General features: G+C 47.0%; 1 protein-coding gene across 1 annotated transcript; it reads right to left on the bottom strand.

The window, feature by feature from the left end:
* Positions 1-8,101: 8,101 nt before the first annotated feature.
* On the bottom strand, positions 8,102-22,102 carry GJA5 (gap junction protein alpha 5). The gene is made up of 2 exons (XM_027692633.1): positions 21,522-22,102; positions 8,102-10,994 (listed from the first exon to the last, which is right to left on the bottom strand). Exon 2 carries the CDS (start codon positions 10,944-10,946, stop codon positions 9,837-9,839), a length of 1,110 nt encoding a protein of 369 aa, XP_027548434.1. The 5' UTR covers positions 10,947-10,994; positions 21,522-22,102; the 3' UTR covers positions 8,102-9,836.
* Positions 22,103-22,739: the final 637 nt, after the last annotated feature.

The raw sequence follows: 22,739 nt of genomic DNA, 5'->3' as shown, positions 1-22,739 counted from the left end.
ACAACTTTTTTAAAAACCGCTCGGTTTTCTCACAGGTTTGTGAAAATCAGACTTGGCCTAAACCAGAGCTTCTTCAAAGCAGACGTTGAGTCTTGTCACCTTATTTTTACAGTGCCTATTTGCAAATGTGTGTCAGGTCTCTTTAATATGTTTCATATGGGCAAATGGAAAAACTGTTTTGCTTAGCAGAATGATACAGATGCTGGATGGTGTAAAACGTCAGGGAGCCAACAGCAGTCAGCTCCCCACCACCAGCTGTGAGGAAGCACAAAGCCAGCTGAATTATGGCAGAGGCTGGGCAGTCTCCACATCTGGGGTGATACCAGTTGCAGAATTACAGGGTGAATGCTCCTTATGTCAAGAACTAGCAGAGAGGTGAGACATACCATGGTTTTTTACGTTCATAAACGAAGGACATGCGTGTTGCTGTTACCTGCAATCAGTGAGAAAAATCCAGTGCAAAGCAGCAGCTGATAACTTTAATTAAGAAACACATAGTTATCCCTTATTAACTTTATGGCTTATATTTCCATGATGTCTTCCATCCATGCAGAGCAAAGCAGGTCACAGCCACATCATTCTGATTCCCAGCGCCCACCCAGGAGAGACTTGTGTTGGGAGGAGATTTAACAGTGTGCCCTGGTGGTGCTCTGCATCCGTGGCAAAACAGGGAACAGCACGCAGGAGCCCAAGTCATGCAACTGTGCTGGGGGGGGGGGGGCTGAGCTGCATCTCTTCTGAGAGTTTTCCCAGCTTTTGAAAGCTGTTGAAATTTTAGCTGCAAATAGTGCATTTGTATGCAGGCGGTGGGTGCTAATTCAAAACGTGAAGGTAATGAACTCGAAACTGGGTCCTGATGCACAGTGAGAATCATGGAGGGAGCACTGGGAGCTTGAGCTGAATCAAAGTCAGTGTAATTTCTCATGCAGCGTTCAGTAGGCCATTCAAACTCAGATTATCTTTTGGCAGATGGGAATAACGCTTATTCCCTGTCTCTCCAGGAAGGCTGTGAGGTAGCAAAGTACGTGCAGAAGGTTTTGTATATGCAGGAGCTCAGCTGTTTCTCAAACTATATCAGTAGCTGTTTGAACGACAGATACGACCTTTCCTTCAGGTCTTTTCTGGCAGCTCTGGACCCTTATGGTTATGAAAACACAGCTATTACAAAATGGAAATAGTCCTGTTGCTTTTGTGCACGTTACATGGGTGCACACGGTGCCATATCTGTTTCACTGACAGCTCAAGACGCAGAGTTTAAACTCTTTTATCCTATTTTGTCTTCCTCTGCAATGGATTTTTCTTTGGATACAAAAGGTTTTTTCTTCTGGTTCCCCCTGTACACCTACTGTCTATCTCAGGGCATTGCATTCCTGTCGGATCTCAGCACCTCCCTAGTGGGAGGCAAAGGCCACCGTATTTATTCTCCAGGTGGGAATTTCAGGCAAGCAAAGGTGACTCGCCTGTTGTCAGACGCAAAAGCTGCTGGAGTGGGAACCTGAGGGCACTCTCCAGATTTTCAGACTGGTGCCAGAACTGCTTGTCCAGGCTCAGTGTTATCTTTTGCTGCTGTTCTGATCCCATCTGGCTGTCAGCTGTACCAGCCAGTGCTCCGTGGGTATTCACGCTGCTGCCAGTTCTCATGTCTCAGTTGGGAGTCATTTAATGCGGGTGACTGAGATTCCTCGAGAGGAAGAATTTGAAGTATCCCAGACAATGCTATGGTTAACATTGGTTTTGTCTTAAGTCTGTGCTTTAGTATTTATTTTAAGGGTGGTTGACACACATGGGTTTTTCTAGAGGCTTTAGTATCTGTGGTTTCAGCCATGAAAAAGGTTCAGAGGAAAAACAGTCTTAGAACTGGAGTTTAATATCCTTCTCTCATAAGATAATAGAATAAATGGGAAGAGAAACGTGATTTAAAATCTTCAGTGACAGTAAGCCTGTAAGAAAGGGAAAGCACAACGTTTTTCACGATGCATTTGACATTTTTGGAGAAAGATTCCTGGTAAAACATGACTGCAAGTCAACAGGGTCAACACATGAATTGGAGAAAGGAATGGGGCACGTCTCCCCCTTAGTAAAAAAATTTAGTGTGTGTTCTCTTACTCTCAGTTACCCTAATTTGAAGTGGGGAGCTAATGAATATTGCTAAATGGATTGAAACAAACAACAGCACCGTGGACAAAAAGCAGTCCTTGTGAACTGCAGTGAATTTTTCACAGATTTGTAGGTTTTAATGCTGGGGTGGCTGGTCTGACTGTCTGCTTCGTGTAGGGGAGAGGACCTTAACCAATAATTTCCAGTGGGGTCAGTAGCTTCTGTTAGTACCAGTGCACACCTTTATAAACCCCATAACCTATTTGCACTATAGACTGTTCACCTTACCCCCAGACATGCACTAGGAGAGGGAAAGGGCTGAAGTGTCTCAGTGTGTTTTGCTTTGATGATCTCGAGCTCTCAGGTACCTCACTGTGCTGGGAGCTTGTGATGTGCTTGACTGGTCAGAGATCTCCATCAGGAGCCAGTGAGGATTGTTCTGAGTTCTCTTTCATTTAATGAATGTCTTTGTTATTGATTTAGGACTGGGTGCTTCAATGAACTTCTCAGGAAGTCCTCAAATTTGGCGTTTCTCTGGAAATGTCAGAGATAAAAGGAATCTGGAGAAGCTAGAAATACGGAGAGCAAACTGTAACTATATCCTAACAAAATACAAGACCACAGAAGGGAAAAACAATCCAAAGCATAATTTCAGGGGGGAAAACAGGTGACAAAAGAGTTCTCGTGATCTGTAAAGATTGAAAAAAATGAATTGACTCGAATGTGAAAAATGAACATGAATTGAAAAAAAAGCACATTTTTCTGTGAATAGCAGCTGCCACCTGTACTTTTGGGTCAACAGTTCCTGTTACGTAGCAAAGATGATGGTAATTTCTGCTATGCATGTGTACCTAAGTGCTTTTTCGAATCTGGGCTGAAGTGGAAGAAAAGAAAGGTGGGAGGAAAACGTGGTTTCGCTGGACTACATGACTTAGCAATGGCTAATTTTAGGCACTTGTTTCTGAAAAGTCTTGCCTGTAGCCCGGCACCCATCAAACTGGTTCTGTCAGAAGCACTTTTCAACCTCAAACTTCGTTCCCAGGCTGAAGAGCTGGCACGGCATTTACTTGAAAAACAAACCCAAACAAATAGCAGCAAGTTTCTGACCTCAGGCTTGCCTCTTGCTGCTAATCTGATTCCTTTTAAGGGTAGGAGCTGGTGGTTAACGTGATTTCTAGTGAAACCCCGCATGCAGCTGAATATGAGAGTGTTGGGTTTTGCTGGGGCCGTTGTTAAAAATGTCATGGCCTACCCACCCATATCCAATTTCTAGGAAAATCTTTCAGTGTGTCTTTTGCATTCTTTGTACTGTCATATAGCTGACCATCATTGAGATGCCTTCTTAAGATTAGGTTCATGTCCGACATGATCATGAAATTTAACTCTCTGGTGAGATTTTGATCTCTAGCTTGGCCCCATCTGTTTTACCCCTTCCTATCTAAAATAACTTTGTGATAAAGAGGAGCTTTTGCGTATGAATACTGAGTCACAAACCCCAGCTCTGAGTAATCCCAGAGCTACTCCCTGCTGTGATCCAGCTCCAAGGGATGGAGATGTCCTCTCAGAAAATAACAGTGCTCTGCAGGGGACTTGGTTTTGCAGTCCCGCAGGCCTGTGTCCAGAAATAATTCCAAAAGAACATGTAAATATTGCAGTTTTTCTGAGTTTTGCTTCCTGACTTGCTCTGGGGAAATAATTTTTTTCCAGCAAATATGGAATAATTGCTTTTATTTATCCAGAGACTGCTGGATTTGTGTTAGTAGGTTGGCTGTGAAGCCTGGAGTGGCAAACTGCATTAGAGGATGGGGAATGTGTTTAATGCTGGTGCCACAATATGTTCATGGAATCACAGAAAATGCTGAGTTGGAATGGACTCACAAGGATCAATGAGTCCCACTCCTGACCCTGCACAGGAGACGCCAAGAGTGCCTGAGAGTGTTGTCCAAATGCTTCTTGAACTCAGACAGGCTTGGTGTTGTGACCATTGCCCCAGAGAGTGTGTTTCAGTGCCCAACCACCCTCTGTGTGAAGAACTTTTTCCTGATGTCCAACTTAAACCTCCCCCAACTCAGCTTCGTGCCCTTTCCTCAAGTCCTGTCACTGGTCATGAGAGTGAAGAGATCAGTTCCTGCCCCTCCTCTTCCCCTCACAAGGAATTTGTAACTGCAGTGAGGTCTCCCCTCAGTCTCCTCTTCTCCAGCTGAACACACCAAGTGCCTTCAGCCGCTCCTCACACAGCTTCCCCTCCAGACCCTTCCCCATCTTCGTGGCTTTCCTTTGGATGCTTTGTGCTTGGGAAGTGTAGGGCCTGGCAAGGAAGTGATGAAACTCTCTATGCAGGAGCACAGAAGGGTGAAAGGCATTCACATGGAGAGGCTGCTGAACCTTCCCATGGGAACTTCCTGAGCAGCCGAGAAGGCAGGGTCCTCTGTGCTCCCTGTCCATCCCTGTCCTTCCGTGGGATTCCTGCAGGGACATCGAGCATTCCCAGCCATGTCTCGGGCAATGCCTAGGGACTAGTGGAAGGGACCTAAAAGTGCATTTGAAGTAACCACCATTCCACCAGTCGTGGTTCTCTTGGATATTTGCTATTGCCAATCTAAATGCATAACTGTCTTTAAAATGTCTTTTGGTGAGAATTTATTGCGTGTGGTCTCCAGCGGAGGTGTTTGGTTCAGTTTGTGACTGGCAGGATTGGTTACACAATACTGTTTGTGCTTCCTGATGGCTGGAGGAGCACAGAGCTGCCTCTGGGGTGGATATTGGCCCATGTGAATCTAAAATTTAGTGTCCTTGACTGACATTTACTTTCTGAGAACTCTGTTGCCCGTCAAACTCAATTGCTCAAACGTCTGTGGGAAACCAGTGGTGGTATGTGAATGTGGTCTCAGTAAATTCATTTTTCAAAATGTGAACCAATGTTCACTGGAGGAAAAATGAAGCATTTCTGCATTATTTGGCTGGAGTGAGTGTTACAAGCTCATTTGATCCTCTTTCTTTTTCTGTCATCATATTTTCATGACAATGTTATATATGTATGGTATTGCAATTCCCGTGCTCCCCAGAAAGATCTTTAATCATCTAGACCATATAAGCAATGAACACTTCAGGCAAAAGCAAAGCTATTAATTTTGCACTTCAAAGTCACAGTTTTCCCCCCTGCAAAGTGTATCTTATAAAGCTGCCACTCTCCATCCTCATTCTCAGTCCATCCACACTTCTGCTGCAGCTGGCAACCCAAATCACTGAAACGTTGCACTTTGTTCACAAATATGTGCAAAAGCTGGCATCAGCCCTGTGCAGGATCCCCTTCTGTAGTAACCCCTGCTGGGATGAGGTGTTGGAATCCCCTGGGGGCAGTTAGAGCCTGTGCATCTCTCTGGTCAGGCTGCGTGGTTGCTGAGAGCCTCCCAAGGGAGCAGAGACAGAGGGAGCTCCCCTGGGAACAGCGGTTCCCCTCGTGCCTGTGTTAGTCTCGGGCTTCCCGGGAGGCAGCAGTGTTGTCTGTGCTATGCTGACTTTTTGAGTTGTGAATTTTTGCATTCTTTGGCCATTTGCAGTCCAGTCAAGCGTGTTCTCATTCCTGTGAACACACAGTGCTTTTATTCTTTGGGTTTTGGGTCTTCCTAATTCCTTGGCCTCAGCGATATTTCATGGAGGAGTGTTTGAGGGGAGATTGTGTAGTCTATCATCTTTTTACCTATTCTCTTTAAACTGTCTGAAGTGTTACCACCCTTGAGTTTGAGTTTTGCCTTGCTCACATATTCTGAACTAGGATATAACTTGCTTGACCCATATGTTCTATATCAGCCATTATTTTAAGTATCTCTCTCAATTTCTCCCTCATTTGTCTCTTGGCCTGCTCAGCTGTCCCACTGCGCTGTTCATGGAGAGGAACTCAGAGGCATGGCCTTGTCTCAATTCATTACTTTATTAGTTTTGGCATTCTATGTATTTTTAAATATAGATTTTCCTTTTATAGCATTAAGTATTTCTGTTTTGAGGGCTTGTTGAAATGCATGTTTCCCTATCCTGCTATCTTAGACTCAGCAGCTGATCAGCACAAGCTGTAGATCAGAACTGACTTCTGACTCCTTCAAACACCAGTTAGAGAAGGAAGTGATTTGAGGTGTGCTGACCAAGGAGATGACTGGGGATGGTGTTTCTGTCAAATGTTGGTTCCAGCTGCTGCTGGAGAATTCAGAATTCTGACAGTTTGAGCAGACCACAGCAGGTAAGACTCTGGAGAAAAGAGGGACAAGAGCAGAATGAAAAGCTCTCACGCTTTCTCTTGTCTCCCTCTCAGAGCATTGTCTTTGTAATGCTGCTATTTAAAGATTGAGTGCCTATCCAAGGACTGAACTTAATATATAATGTTGGTTCAGGTCACAACTATAAGGTTGTCCACCCATCCATCTGATACAAAGCAATACATACTAAATCTGTTTGAAAGGACAGGCCAGCCTGAGGTAAATGTGCTCCTGTTTTGGTGTGATAGCCTGGCCAGCCTTGACAGCAGATTCCAAGAATCACAAGTTTGTGGTCTGTCAGCCAGTGCAAACGTCAATCCATCAAATATTCCCCACTTGTTATACCTAGAGGACAGAACCATGAGAAGAAGTGGCATTAAGAAATGAGTGGCAGAGGGAAATCACCTTCTTGGATACATGGCATCTCTAGTATGGGAGACAGAGAGCTGCGATGGTTGTACTCCCGTGGTCACAAAGATCACCAAAATGCCACCTGTGAATGTGCTTGGGTTGTAGAGGTCTGACATGGCACAGAGGCCATCCTTATCCTCTTTTTCCCTCTTGCTCCCCAGCACAGACTGTAGCTCAGAGTTTTTAAAGTTTGGGCTATTGCTTGTTTTAAACAAAGAACAGTTTATTAAACAAGACCTGGGTTCATGCTTGAGTGGCTCTACTAAACAGCAATAACACTCAATAGCCAAGTTTTCCAAGGGGAGTGCTCCTGACTTCCTCATTGCAAATCTCTCCCGGCAAGGTGGCACCCTGTGGGATAGGCATGCTCAGGGCTGTGCAAATGCCAGTTAAACACCCAAGGCCTGCAGCCTAATCCTGCCTTCTTGTGGTGTTGTATGGCTGTGGGAGCTCAGGTGGTATCCTCACTTCTGGGCTGAAAATCCCCAGACCAGTCTCAAAGGGTCCCTGTAGTTTCTAACACAGTTAAAGATCCTTGTCCCAGTGTCCTCACTGAATTCTGAATTCATTCTTTATGCCCCCTCTCAGGCTCCTTCCTGGGACCCAGTACTTTGCTGGTCTCCAGCTTCCCAGCCTGCAGAGTCCCAAGGGGTGGGAGGTCGTGGGGAGAAAGGGAGGAAAGGCACTTCCTTTGGGTGGACAAGGGGATGCAAGGTCAGAAGGAAAGAGCCTGTGAAAGTTGCAAAGTGGGAGCAAAGGATGAAGTTCAGAGAAGAGGCATAGCTGGGGGAAGAAAGGGATTTTCTGTGGGCTGGGCAACTCTGTCTTAAGAGATTTGAGTACCCACAGGAATGCTGCAGAGATGGTTAGCAGTGGATTTTCAATGTCTCTCATGACCTTGTCTCTTAAAAAGACATCAGGGCCCTGTTACAGCATGGAAAAGCATTCAGATGCTTGGGGCACAGGTTTTGCTGCCCTCTCCCTGCTGAGTTGGCCTCCCATCACAGGTGGCCTCTCTGGGTGCAGAGGTGTGCCAGGAGATGCAAGGGTCGAGCGTTTCCATTGCTAGAGGATGAAATCTCTGCCCTCTGACCAGCTCTTCCCAGTCTTCCTTGGTGATGCAAAGGCAGGCAGGGGAGCTGGAGGGGGTTTCTGTTAGCCAGTCAATCAATCATTTCCCAATGTTTGTTATTTATCCTCCTGGCCAAACCCTCCCCTCATTCCTGCCACTCTGGGCGATGGGAATTTTTGTGATCTCTGAGCAGCAGAGGCTGGCGGGCAGCCTGATCGATGCTAGAGCTCGTTCTCAGCCACGTGAGAGGAGAAACATCAACAAGGAGGGATGGAGTTAGAACTTTATTAGGAGAAACCTAGACACGATTGACTAAAAACACATGTTAAGGAGAACACACGGGCCTTTTCGGGATTAAAAAATACAAATATATAAAAATTTACAAACGGGAAAAAAAATGGTTTTCCCCCCCTCTGAGTGTGTGAGCACGTATGTATGTGTACAGGAAACTGTACCAAAGCTAACTATGTATCAGGAGCAAGGACTCACAATGCCTTTCAATGGCTCTAAGAGAGGGAATGGCTCGGTCCCTTCCTAAGCTGGTCCCTGGCCACTGGCTCGTGCAGTCCAGTGTTGGGAACCCTGCTGTGGCCTGTGCCTGAAAGGGCAGCGTGGGGTAAACAGTAGGGAGCAGCTTAGCTCTGTTTAGCAGGTAACTTTACCAGAGGGATGTCAGCTCTGGTAAAACGTATCTCGAATGGGAGCTGCCTACAGACTTCCCACACCAGACTCACTGTGCAGTGCTGGGCCCCAGCGACTGCTCTGAGAGGCTACAGTGGTGGAAAGACCCAGCCCATGGGTGATTTCTTATGCCACGTGTGCTAGGGATGGAGTGGAGATGATGACCTGACAGCAGAGCAGGGACTTGTTGTGAGGACAAATGACTTGTGCTGACTGGCTTGAGAGAGCAGCCAAGACGACGATGTGTGTGATGTGCAGGACCTGGAGAAGCCTCTTGCTCCTTGCAAAAGATGCTGAAGTGTTTTGGTAGGTTGGTGAGAAGACACAGGCCGTACCAGATAAACAGAGGATGCTTTTCTCTCAAGTGGGCAGCTGGCAGCACCCTTTCAGCAGCATTCAGGTTTCTTGAAAGATGAGTTTAAAAAGGGGGAACCCACTTTGTTTCCACATGATAATTCCTCTTTTTTACTAGGAAGATATCTGTTCTCACAGGAGAGTCTGTCCTTCTGATAATGGATGTCTTGCTTAGAATTGATGACATAAGTATCTTGGGAAAATTCCCTGGTCTTCATCAACTGATCATCTAAGTGATTTCCCTGGGGCCAGTCTGCTGCCCTGACTTGGGAATGAGGAAGGGATTCCAATGTTAGGCATGAGGCAGCTGTGCCGGGGGGACCACAGATGTCTTTATTAATGGTGAAGAGTTGTTATATACACAGTGTCCAAAAATTCAAGTAGGATTTATTGTGTAAGGTAAACTGGTATAAAATATCTGGGCTCAGGTAGAGAAAGGGAAGGTTAGAAAGAGCCAGAACAAAGCAGATGAGATAGTCTTTCTTTCAGAAAGCCGACTGGTGTGTGTTTCTGCTCCCTGCAGGTGAGAGAAGCTTCAGGTCAGCGTAGTTGCCAAGCTGATGTTGCGAATGTTGAATAGAGAGCAAAGAAGATGTAAGGGGGCTGAGGTCCAGTCAGTTTGTTGAATACAGTGTCTCAGTGGGTACCCACTGGGCAGCTCAGGAGGCTGCTGGCCTGTGCTCTACCAGGCTAAGGATGGGAACCTCTAATCCCTGTGGGTCCCATGACGAAAACATGTCTGAGGGCTTCCCATCCCGAGATTGGTGCCTCTCTTCAGTGCCTGTATCCCAGTGGCTGTCCCTGCCTTAAGCTGTGAGAGGTGCTGTCTGCAGTGTAACCATGATGTTCGCTGGAAAGGAGCGAGAGGGTGTTAACACAGAGAGGTTAGCGGCAAGAGTTTGGAGTCCACTTTGCAGGAGTTCTGCTGAGGGCTGAGACTGCCCCTTCTCCTCACCCCTGCTGGAGACAGGTCACACAGACAAATCATCCGACCTTGCCTTGCTGCTGGCACGGCTGGCCTTGCTGAACCGGCGCTTCTCGTTGAAGTAGTTCTCAGGGAAGGCGGGTGCTGCGCTTTCACTGGCCACCTCCGGGCTCTCCCCATAGCTGGACTTCATGAAAGGCCCTTCACCAGCAGCATCCTCCTGGCCGTGGACCCTCTCGGTGGCGAAGTTGGCGGTGTTCTGCTGGGAGGCCACCTTGTTGCTGAAGGGGCTGATGAACTTCCCGTTGGCACTCGACAAGCACTGGTTAAAATCCGGCGGGGGAGTGTACATCTGGGCCCTTTCTGCCTGTGGGGCAGACTCCAGTCTGGCGGGGGCCATGCTGGGGCTGGGTTTGGAGGAGCGGGAGCACCTCTCCTTGGCTTTCTTCCAGCCCAAGTGGTAGAGCTCGGCCAGGCTGAGGAACAGGGAGAGCACGGCCACAGCCAGCATGAAGACAATGAACACGTTCTTCTCCGTGGGACGGGACACGTAGCAGTTGACGGGGTGGGGGCAAGGCGCCCGCTGGCAGATGTACAGGGTCTCCAGGAAGATCCCGTACAGGACGTACTGTCCCACAATGAAGGCCACTTCCATGGCAGTCCGGATCAAAATGCTGTAGACGTAGGTGTTCAGCAGGCTGCCCCTGAGGATGATTTTGCCTCCTGATTCATCCCAGCAAGACAGCTCAGCCTTCTCCGGCGCAGAGCACTTCTGCTGGTAGTACGTGTCACCACTGTTCTTCATCTCTCGGGCCTCTATTTCTGCCTCCTTCATCTTCCTCTTCTCCTCCATGCGCACCGTGTGCATCGCGTGGCCCATGTACACCAGGCTTGGGGTGGAGACAAAGATGATCTGGAGGACCCAAAAGCGGACGTGGGAGATGGGGAAAGCCTTGTCGTAGCAGACGTTCTCGCAGCCGGGCTGCTGGGTGTCACACATGAAGTCAGACTGCTCATCCCCCCAGGAGGACTCGGCTGCCGTGCCCAGCACCAGCATCCGGAAGATGAAGAGCACGGTCAACCAGACCTTCCCCACCACTGTGGAGTGTTTGTGGACCTCCTCGAGGAACTCTCCCAGGAAACTCCAGTCCCCCATTTCTGCTCACCAGGAGGGGTGAGAAGTCTTGAGGATTGGACACAGCCTCTGTGGGAGCAAACAGAAGAGAGTGGTTCTAAGAAGGGTTAGGGAATGCCCAGCTGATAATGCGTGGAGTGAAATGGTTTGTTTCGTGTCACAAGAAATGTTTTCCTTTGACCTGAAATGAATGAAAACTCTGTTTCATACCCACTGAAAACAACATGTTGGGTTGGTTTGTTTGTTTTTTAATTCAGCTACTGAGACAAAAAGTGATCTTTTTTTTGCATAGCACAACTGCAACCTAACAAATGGGCTGCCGAAACCTTGAGGGTGAGCCAGATGTATTCTTGGTTCAGAAAGTCCTTTTACTGCGGTCTGCATGTTGCATCCTCTGTGGACTGCGTAGTTAAAGCAGCATTCATTTGTCTGCAAACTGTGCTCTGGGGAATCCTTAGTGGGCTGATCCCCTGGGAGTTAGGACTGGAGTCTGCAGCTTGGGCTGAGCAGTGCCTTGGCACTTTCATTTGTTGCCTTTGTGTAACGCCTGCACCAACAGCTGGAACGTGAAGTGCTCACAGCTCTGGGCTTCATCTATGAGCTCGATGCCACCACTGAGAGAAATGCAGAGAAAACCTTTCTGTTGCCCACCTGCCCCTGTCCATAGGTTTTGCTTTGGTTTTGCAGTGTCTCCAGCTGCAAGTGTTTAATTTGCAATTTGCAAATGTTTTGGGGAGCGTAAAGACTTCGGTGAGCTGTGTCAGTCCTGCAAACCTAATCCTCTGCCACCCTGTCGCGCCTCTCTGAGAGGGAACTGCCGTGAAATCTAAATGGTTGGTCTCGCTCCTTCCTCTCTTCTGAAGTCCTGAGCCAAAATTCACAGTTCAATTGGCACAGACAAAGGAAAAAAAACCTCCTTTGAAGTGCCTCCCAAAGATCAGCAACTCCTGGGAAGTGCTGTTGGAAGGCGGTCTGATGAGAGGAAAGGTTTGGTGGATTGGCAGTGAGATGGCAAAGTGAAGATGCAGGAGAACCTGCTTCAGGTTTGTTTCTGACTCTGACAGACTGTTTCTGGACAAGTTACTTAACCTCAAGCATAGAAAGGTAGCAATGGGTTTAATCCATCTTTTGTGGGGCTCTGTGGGAGTGCTTGAGCAATCATTTGATCCAGTTATACTCCCAATACTTGCCTTCCCAGGGCACTGCAAAGCTCTCCCTTGTGCGTGAGTTAAGGGCTAGGTGCTATAAAGTGTTCAGTATTACCTTGGAGATAATGCTCTCTCACAGTGACTCTTTTGGAAAATAGCATTTTAATAAGTAGATGTAAAAATAATCATCATAATGAAATATTAAAAGCTCTAGTCAAGGTAAAACCCGAAGCCATAGGGACCAAATTGTTAACTCCCCTTCTTTATTGTCCCTTGTCCTGCCTTTAAGAGCCAATTATTTTTATGGTGCAAAGAACGTCTGTGGAGAGTAGACACTGTTAAAAGCTGAAAATTTACTGCAGCAATATTGTGTAGATTTCCCTGTGAGCAAAAGCTGAAGAACAGGGAGATAGACTTGTTGGGGAAGCGACATCCCCTCCTCTGGTTATGTGAGTGATGTCATTTACTGTAGCAGCACACACGGTGATTTATGCCACTGCTTGTTCATGTGCTGTGTGTCCATCTGCAAGGATGGATGGGGGCAAAGATCAAAAGTTGAATCCTTAAATTCCTGGTGCTTCTGAGGGCTGCCCTGTGGAAAGGTGAGGATTGCCCAGGTAAGGAGACAGGGAGGTGGCCACTTGCTGCCCCGCCACCTGTCAGAGGCTGTGTGAGGAGGGAGAAGGGACACACCAGAAAGCAAAGGATGGGCTTTGGCTCTGTCCTGCTCTGGCAGGCGTGCTGCAATCATGCTGATGCAGATCCTGGTGTCTCCTTGGCGTGTGAAGAATGTTTCATCTGCTGCCAGCCCAGAGCTGGAGGAGCAGTAACACAGAAAATCAGCTGGTCTTTCTGGCTCCTCTTGTCTGCACTGGTGAAAACTGGTGAGTGAGTGGGTCTGTCTTACCTTCTGAAATAGCTTTAGTGCAGTTACTGCATTCTGGAGAAATTAGCATATGGCTCCATTCCAGGAGCACCAGGGGATTCACTACAGGCAGATAAATCAGTGATGGGAAATATTTACAGCCCGTGGTGCTGAAATCAGTGTGTTTGGTTTTTTCTGCCCCCAGAGTGCAGACAAGGCAACCAGCTACCTACAGTTCAATATATAGGTGTGTCCAATCAATGTCTTTATGCTGTAGCACAACCGTATGCGTGGAATATTCCTTACAAGACAGCATGGACAGTGGTGGGTGTCCTCATTTATCCAGGTGAATTTATGTTGTTTTCAGGTGCCCCTATTGCTCCTGCTGTTGTTAGCTGACAGCTGCCTTTTCTTGTTTCACCTTGCTGTTCAGCACAAAAATGAACAAAAAATGGCTTTGCAAAGGCTGAGTTTTCCTTCCTGCCATAGGGATGTACAGTCACAAACTAAACTCCATCTTCCCATCAGTTCTACAGTGTGCAGGTTGTTTGGGGTTTTACTATGGCTTGTGTTCCTCAGGGAAGGCCACTAAACCTAGGCACTTGCAAATTGTAAAAATCAGTATGTGCAGAACACAAAGTAAAGCAAAAGTAAGCGCAGGAGGAGTCCAGAAATAAAAAATGTTAATGAATGCGAGAAGAACAGTAATTCACCTGTCTCACACACGCACAGAAATTTTTAAGAGGCTGTAAATCAGAAGGATCCAAGGCTGACAGTCATGAGGCTTAGGCTAGACAATAGGGACATTTCCTCTGTCTTCCCCTCCACAGACTGTCTAAAGGAGGGACTGCCCAGAGATGCCTCCTGATCATCCTGCTACAGCCCCACAGAGAGCTGAGGTGGCTGCTGTGAGGGGGTAGGTGGCCACAGGAGGATGGGTTTTGGAAACCAGGAGAAGGACATTCCTTCCTAGAGCAGTGTTTTTGGCTTAGATATTTGATAGTTATTGCCGAGCTATTCTTGGAGTGCCAGACCAAGGGTTTTCTAGAACATCTATCTCTCTGCTGCCAGCAAGAAAAGAAGGGATTGTTGTCACCCTCCTGACAGCTTTTCCTGGCTGTGCAGAGCTGCTCCTGACCCAGCCTTTCTCCACAGGGCTTTACTATTCTTGGGAATTTTCCATATAGTTCTCTTTCCTCATTCCCAGACTACTGTTGCCCTCGAATGCTTTGACCTCTCAGTGTCTGAGCATCTGCAGCCTTTTATATTCCTAGTTTGGGCTCGGTTGGGCAAATCTGGTTGCACCTTGGTGTGACTCGGCAAAAAATACCTCTGGGTATCTTTGTGGGGTCTCAGCACCTGATAGAAGACAGTCTTGACAGCAGGGTCATGCATATTCATGTACAGTTGTGGGCTGTGCCACTGCCCTGCCATGCTTCTGGCTGACAGCTTCCTGCTGGATCAACACCGGAGCTGTGCTCAGTCATGGGATCTTGGCACCGGGAAGCGCGTGTGTGACAAAGACCAGTGCAGCTTGGCACAAACCCAACTTAATCATCACCTGGAATGCTACTAAAGCTGGGGAAAACTGAGTATCACACCACAGGCCAAGCCTGGAGTCTGCTCAGCTCCGGCCTGCCTTGTGACTGCCAAATTCCACGATAAAAATACCCCAGTGGGGACAGCACCTGCTGGTCCGCCAGGCTGGCTCACACTGCTCACAGCCACTGGCTGCTCTCTGCCATTCCTTTTTTTGCACCAGGTTTATCTATGGGAAGAGAAGTGTCCACTGCCCTCTGAGCAGTTTTTCCCATCCTCTTGGTGATGCCACATGCTCTGAAGGACGGGCAAGCACTTCCCATCGCTGCTGCTTGCCCCAGCCAGCACACTTACTCTGGTTGGAACTAGCCAGGGCTTGATGAACAGCTAGGAAATTCACACCAGAGGGCCAGGAGGGCTGTCCCTGTGCAATCATTTTTATATGAGTTTATTTCCCCAGGGGTTGTGAGGGAGAAAGTTTCCCCCTCTTTAGAAGACAGGCGAGACTATCAGCGGTGATATAAATAGCTGAGCTCGACACTTCACGCTAGCTTTTCCCACAAGGAAGGTGACAGGAGGTCGCCATCTCTGCAGGATGTTTCTAAAATAAAGTGGAGAGTCTGATTATGACACTGTTTCTGCTCTCCCTCGCTGGGCTCACCTCTTCCCCTTGGCAGGTCCCAGGGGCACGTGGAGAGGCTCTCCGAGGAAGGCTCCTTTGTGTGAGGCAAGCACAGTTCCCAGGGAGGGGGAAAGTATCGAATTCAAAGCCACTGTATTTCTGCCCAGTCTCTGTGCGTGATTTGCTCAACAGGATACAAATGCATGTCTCTGATAGTTACAGAGATTTCCCAACACACTGGAGGGCTGGGGCCCTGGATGTTTTAAGAGGCTCACACTCGAGACACGCAGCTGTGTGTGGAGACCCTGCAGCAAGTGCATCCCCTCCAAGCTGCCAAATGGAGAGGCAGCCGTCCCCTTTGGGTGCTGGGCACGTGAGCAGTGACAGCCCTTTGCAGTGGAGCATCCAGGCCAGCTGTGGCATGGTCAGTGCCGAGGAATTGCTTGTGGCTTTCCCTCCTCCAGCTGTGTTATCTCATAGCAGGTCCAGGCCAGCACATGGCACAATGGATGTCCACCCTGGGGGTATGTGGGCAGAGATCTTTTCCCCTGTGTGACAGGCTTCACCTGTCAGGCTGGAGCCATACATGAACAGGGCCCACACTACAAAACTGCCCTCTCACACCTGTAGGTGCTTAGGAAGGACACTTTCAGCTCTGAACTGGAGGTTGGTTAATGGTGCTTCACTTAAGGGTCTCCAGCCCCCTGTCAGCAGCAGTCCAGCCTCACAGCATCCCATGCAGTGCAGAGGCTGTCCTCTCTGTCTTGCAGATGGTGGTCACTGCAACAGAAAGGACAAACTGCTTTTTCGAGGTCACTGTGTTAGAGACAGTCTGGGGACAGAGCTCAGGAGTTGTCACTTGCAAACTTGTGCCCTTTTTTCTATGCAGCACTGCCTCTTAAACCTCACGACAGCAACACAGCGCTGCTTCTACAGACCACAGCCCTTCTCTGCTGTGCCCCAGGACAGCACTGGCTTGGTTACCTGAAAGAAAACCCTCTCGTGCTGCCTGTCTATAGCAGGTACACCTGGCAGAACCGGGGGCTTTTTGTTTTGATTCGTTGTTTTTGGAGGGGTTGGTTTTGGTACTTTTTGAATAGGCAAACATTTTGTTATTTCTGGCAGAGCCCACAGCCATGGTCAGTGCCCCAAAAGGAAGTAGCAGCCTTTACAATGTATGTACACAGTGTTCCTTTGTTGCCAGGACCTGGTCAGGAGGCATTTTGGGGACATGTGGCTTACAGCATTAAAAGATGAATAAAGTTAGAAATGCACTGTCCAGTGTGGGTGTGATGCTTTGAATTCCAGAGGCTTTTCACAGTTTTGTGACACAGATTGATGCTAAAGCCCAACTCAGCAGGTATCTTTTTGTTCACTGTTTGGCTCCTTCATATGGGTGTACAATAGACAAGCAATGACCTATTAGGCATTTTTGTTCAAGTACCATCCCTCTGGCTTCATATATTCATGCATGTGCTTATCGTAAGTGTCTGCCTGAAATAGGCCAGTTCTTTAGCCAAATTTTATCTGCACATTAATCTGGACTAAGTAGTTCTGCACTTATTTATGCTTTTAAAAGAAAAAGAAAAAAAAGACATGTCTGGATAGGTTCCTTTCTAGTTCCTTGGGTTCAAAGTCCTGTGCTGAACCAGTATCAGGGAGAGTGACTTTGACCCCAGTGCTTGAATCTCACTGGAGAGGAACAGCTCTGTGTTAACAGCTCCTGTCCTAGAGGACAGACATCCAACTTTGCTTATCTTTCTGCTCCTCCCGAGTTCACTGCAATTTCTGGGAGGGTCACACCGGTATCCAGACCACTGGCCCTACTTGTAGCTGCAGACAGCTTGTTATTCCCTGACGAGGTGTGCTTTCCCCCTCCTCTCCAAATGTGGAAAATCTCGGAGTTCACAAAAAAGAGAGTGGGTGAGAAGATAAGGGAGCTGAGTGACCTGTCACCTCCCACACACAACCCTGACGCACACAGGGACACAGGCACGGGGAAGTCACTCATCACCTTCACGTGTGTACATCAGGGATGTGTTACACACACAGATGATAATAATATGTAGAATATTTTCATCTCAAGTGGTGGTGGAAGCTGCAGGCTCCCGGTCAGTTCAATTTTTATTAGTTGTCTATCCAGGACATCTAATGCTACTCCCCCACTGTGCTTTCATATATCCAAATATTAGGGCCAGGCTCTGCCTGATGAAGTCACAGGAGACCAAGAACAGAAAAGACCTTGAACTCAGTTGAGTCAAGCTGAGGAATGAATCTATCCCACTGTCTTTGAAAAGCCTGTATCAAATAGTTACATGATAGTGGTATCCAGGCTTACACTGAGCATGCAGAGAGCACCTTCTGATTCTCTTGGGATTCTCTCTCTTTGCCTTAGAGAAATGTGGGGCCTTAGAGACCCCAACAAATATGACAAAACTGGACTTGGGATAAGCTAAATGTGCTTTTTGCTAGAAAAATACCTCATAAATTCTCTCTCTAATGTAAATGCTGCAAACTTGGTGCTCTTTCCAGTGTCTTTATGTTTGCAGAGAGAAGCAAACCTATATGAATTTGCAGATCATGCTAAATTGGGCAGGTGAGGGGACAGCAAAACAGGACATAGGGAGCTCTGGAAAAGAGAAACACGCTGAGAAACTTGGGGGCTGCTGTAGTAAAGCTGTTCCTGAGCTCTGCTGAGAGGAGCTGATCTCAAGCACTGCTTAGTCGGTGGTACAATGAGATGTGCAGTGATGGCAGGCATCACATTGGGTGCAACGTGGCAGCAGTGAAACCTGCCCATGTGAATTTAGGCTGGTTCAGGGACTGCGTGAGATGCAACTTGTTATAGTGTTGAAATAAAACAGACCGGAGAGGTAGTAGGAGAAGGAGAGAGCTCTCATTCAGACTTTTCCCATCCTTTCTTCCTTCCTTCCTCTCACCCCAGTGAGAGACCCTGTCTGTCAGTTCTCCATTGCTCTCTTACAGTCAAGCTTCCCCCCGGAGAGCCTTGCCTCAGTTTTTTGGCAGTTTTGACCAGCTAACTCTCTTCAGCACCCAAGTTGCTAACGCTTTCAAGCCTCAGAAAGGGGAATTTTTCAGTGACTATCTATTTTCCACTTATTACTACCTTGTCAAATCTCATTTCTTCCTTCTTTCCAAAAATCTGTAGGGTTCCTTTCACACTCCAGCCTCATTGCTGTATCCTTGCCTCAAATATTTAATTTCACTTTCAGGGTGAAGTCTCACTATAGCTTGTGAGTGGATTATTTTTTGTATATATATATATATGTGTATATATGCACACACATACACACAACCTTTGAAACTAACTAATATTAAATTGGCAAAGCCCAGCAGTAGGGAGTTAGGAAATGCAGGGTTACTGTTCTCAGTAATCTTAATTCAATCTCTTTCTGCCTGTGCCTCTTAGCTACAGAGTCTTTAACCACATCCTCACATTGTCACCTCATTCTTTGCACAGGATGCTTGCCTTGTTCTGTGCCAGCCTGACTGGGGCTTTCTTGAACAGCAGCTATTCAATGTTTTGTTTTTCTCCTCATTGTTCAGTGGGTGGCCTGTGCCTCATTTACTGTACATTATTCAAGTCCAGTTCTAAAGACAGAATTATTAGTTTCCTCATGGGTTTTCCTATGGCTTTCAGCACAACAGTATCTGATTGCTTCACAAATATAAATCTACTTATTTTCATTACCACCCAGAGGTGAGGAGATGGTATTAGATCTACTTTACAGCTGAGGAACTAAGGCAGTGAGAGATTAAGATAAAAACTGTTCATTAGTTTTGGAAGCTGTTTGGTGATATTGCTAGCCTGTTTTTTCTTTTCAATGTACTTAGCACTATATAATGTGTATTCAAAGCAGAGCTCTGTCTGGTTTATGCTGGAGTGGGAGAGTTTATCACTTCCACCAGTTGCACCACATCTAGAAGTCAGATATCCAGAAGTCAGGAGAAACCACTGAGGGCACATTGGTGTAGCTTAAGTGATTTGACTCATCGTGACAGAGGAAACTGTAGTAAGAAGCAAGAATTAACCCCAGTCCTCTTGGGTAGCTTTATCTGATTATAAACTGGAGACAGTTTTTCTCCCATCCCACTATTCCCTCCCTTCTTCAGCAGACACCTGAATGCATCTGGAGACCCTGGACTCTGCAGCGCTCACCCTTGCCAGGCTGCTTCGCTTCCTGAGCGCCCCTGTGCCCTGACCAAAGCATCCCTCAGCTTTTCTGATTCTGAGGGAGAGGAGTTCCATGTGGAAATTCTCAACCATTCTCAAGGCATGTCCGCAGTGACATAAAAAATGAAGAAAGATGGAAACGTAAGTGTAAATCCCTTAGTTCTTACGTTAAAACCCCCTGACCTCCCTTTGAAGATGCATCTCTCTGCTCATTATGTACTGCATGGCATGAATATTCCTTTGTTTCAGGGAAGAGCTGAGTATTGTCCATAGAGATTTCTGGTTTGCTTATCGATAGCAGTAAAATTGATTCCCACATGCCCCCCCTTTATGAATCCTTAGCCCAAAGACTGAAGAATCTCTGATGCCTCCTGGGAACTATTTCTAATTTTAAGCCTCTGCCCTCGTGCCTCGTGCAACAGCCCCCGATGTGTGGAGCAGCCTCTGAAATGTGCTCCCTAATGACCTGAATAGTGCTGAATTACTCATTCCTACTTGTCTGTTTTCAATGCTGGAAGATAAGTCAGAAAAACGGGCAAACGTTCGGAACGCGTGAAATCTGCCTGAAGGTCAAAGAGAGAAGAGGGGCTGAGGTATGAAGTTCTGTGTTTTCCTGTCAAGGTTTAAATTTTTAATGCCCATAATACTAAAATATTGTGATACTACATAGTGTTGAGTGGAAAAAAACCAACAACCCCAAATAGTTATAGTAACAGGAATACTTAACATAGTTCCCAAGCGACCGGGAGCCTGATGAGTATTTTAAACCCTGAAGCCTCAGGAATTCTCCTAAACTACTGTTCTGCTCCCAAGGAAAGGGGGAACAAAGTTAGAAATGTGTGCTCTTCTCAGAGTAGATTTTGAAAAATAGCAGGAAATGCAGAGTTTTTTAGCCTATGAGGCTTCTGAATAGCTGTTTAACCCACTCCTAGCTGCACACACACATGCACACATATGTTACATGCATTAAGTTCTTTAAACAGAGGATCACATAGACAGCAGCAGGGAAAAACTCTCACACACGCTGCTTCACCAAGGAATTTTGATGGGTTTATTAGCACAAAAAAGAGTTCAATGCTTAAGGCTCATGCAGCCCCTGACTTTTTTAGCTGAGGTTTGTCCAGAAAAGCCACTTATATGGTCCTCTAAAGATTTTTTACAGTACTTTGGGGACAGAGGCACTGCCTCAGTTTACCTGAGATGTTAAAACCAGAGTGCCACAAAGCTACAAAATACATGACAAATGGGCAGTCAAACGACCCTTTAGGAAATCAAAGGAGCCACCACAATCAGAAGAGGCATTTAGCAGGCAACCTTTGCAGTAATTGAGGTTGCTTCTTTCTAAGTGGGTGTATAGGTACCATATTTTCAAGCTGGGCTGTTCTTTGAAATCTTCGGTGGACACGCTAGCAGTGCTAAATCATGGAAATGTAATTGAATAATTACTCCAAGTACAAAAAGGGAGGGAAAAAAGTTAGGAAGGCAAATAAAAAGAAGCAGCAGCTGCTAGTGTGGGAGAGGACATCTGTCCCTTTAGGTCTGCGTGCCTCTTTGCTGAGGCTGCCATGGGCAGTGTCGGGATGGAGAAGAAAGGCATTCCCTCGCTGCGCGCGCGGTACGGGTGGCTGGGAGATACGAGCAAAGGCACTTCTCTACATTTGAGTTACATTCCCAGACTCGGTGTCACAGACCAGCCAGGACACAGTATCCTCAAGCAAAAGAAACGGCAACATTTTGACACCATCCTGTGCTTCAGAATACGGGCGGCTCACGCAGACACTTGATAAAGTGTTCATACCCTGAGAGCCTCTCATAGGTAAGAGTTCCCTTCACCACCGTCCCCTGAGCAGGTTGACAGCATGCTGAAATGGGATCTGACAGAAACTGCAATTTGTCTGAGGATATTTGGGGCTCTTATGCTGTTTTCCTGTACATTGAAATCTATTGGTATCCGTGTTCATCACAGGGAAGTTACTCATAATTTCTGTAGCTGCCTGTGGCAAAAACAGTTTAATTTTTTAAATGTCCCAAATCTAGCTACTAGTGGGAATGTTTTGAAGAGAAAATTAAAAGAAAAGTAAGTTTCTTAAGTTATTTTTGGCCATCCTTCTTTTCCTGCCTCTCCAAATCCATCTCTTCCCTTGCGCTGCTTTCCCCTTGAGTTTAATAACTTGATCTGCCATCGACACTTCTGCAGTTCTATTATTTCCCCCTCCTGGTTACTTACCTGATTTCCAGTATCTTGTCTTCAGTCTCCTTCCCTTGCTTTAACACTTTCCCTTTTTGTAGTTAAGTTGGGCTCCTTGTTCTTCTCAGTTGCTTCGTTTTATTCCTTTAATGTGGTTCTCTCTCTCTTCCTCTCTTTTTCTCCACCCCCTTTCTGTGTCACTTTCTGTCTTCCCCACAGCCTCTCTGCCTTTCCCCCTCTTCTTTCTTCACCTACTTTTCTCGTCTCTCCCACCCCCTCCAGCTTAATCTTTCTATTTTCAAACCTGCTTTCCCGTTGTTTTTCCTTTAAAGACCATGGATCTCATTCCTCCCTCTCCATTCTCAGCCTCTCCCCATGCCACCCTCCCCATGCCGACAGGATGCATTCGCTGCCGGCTTCGCACAGTCCCTTCCAGTTGCTGCTACTACTGTTCCTTCACACGTCCTCCCGCAGATAACATACTATGGTCTAAGCCTTCCCTAAACCAAAAGAGACAGGGTTGCCCCACAGTTACACCAGCCAGACCCTGAAAAGCTTTTTCCATGCAAGATACTGACGAAGGACATTTTTCTGACTTGTTCAAGCTTAATCTGGAAAAAAAGCAGAGTTTGTGTAGGGCAGGGTCTTCCACGTCTTCAAAGAACACAGAACTTGCTCTGCTGGCTCGGACCAGGGGTCCAGCACAGCTGCAGCCGTGTCCCAAAGGGCACCAAATGCTCCCCAGGGGAGTTTTACATGCCCCCTTACTGATAAATAGAGAATAACCTGCCTGTCAAGAGAGTTTATTTTTTTAATGCCACCCCACCACCACCTCCCTCCACACACAGTCAGATGCACAAGCATTTGGGCCTTTCTTAAAACTGCTTTTGACATATCAAGTGTCTGAAGGTGTTGTATTTCATGTATGTGTGAAGCTGAGCCTCTGATTCCTGCAGACTGGGAATGCCCCCGCGAGGACGGAGAATCAGAGATGCCTCGTGGCTTTGATAAAGGCTGGTCTCAAAGAACCAGTGGCAGGAGAGTGAGGTTTGCACAAAAACTCTGCTAATCTGAGACCTGGCTCGCTGCACACAGGCTTTGGCAGGTATCCCTCCAGGAATCCTTCCTAGGCTGGATATCTCCCACCCAGAACATAACTGCCCAGTGGTCCCTATGCATCAGCGAATGCAGATCGTGACACGAAAGCAGTCCAGGGACTAAAACACACAGTGCTGGCAACTCTCTAATCTAATCATT

The sequence above is a fragment of the Neopelma chrysocephalum genome, unplaced genomic scaffold (assembly GCF_003984885.1).
Source record: "Neopelma chrysocephalum unplaced genomic scaffold, ASM398488v2 Primary Assembly neopelma1_87, whole genome shotgun sequence".
Classification (NCBI taxonomy): Eukaryota; Metazoa; Chordata; class Aves; order Passeriformes; family Pipridae; genus Neopelma; species Neopelma chrysocephalum.
Note: the sequence above shows the minus strand (reverse complement) of the source record. Positions and strands in the feature narration are given on the sequence as shown.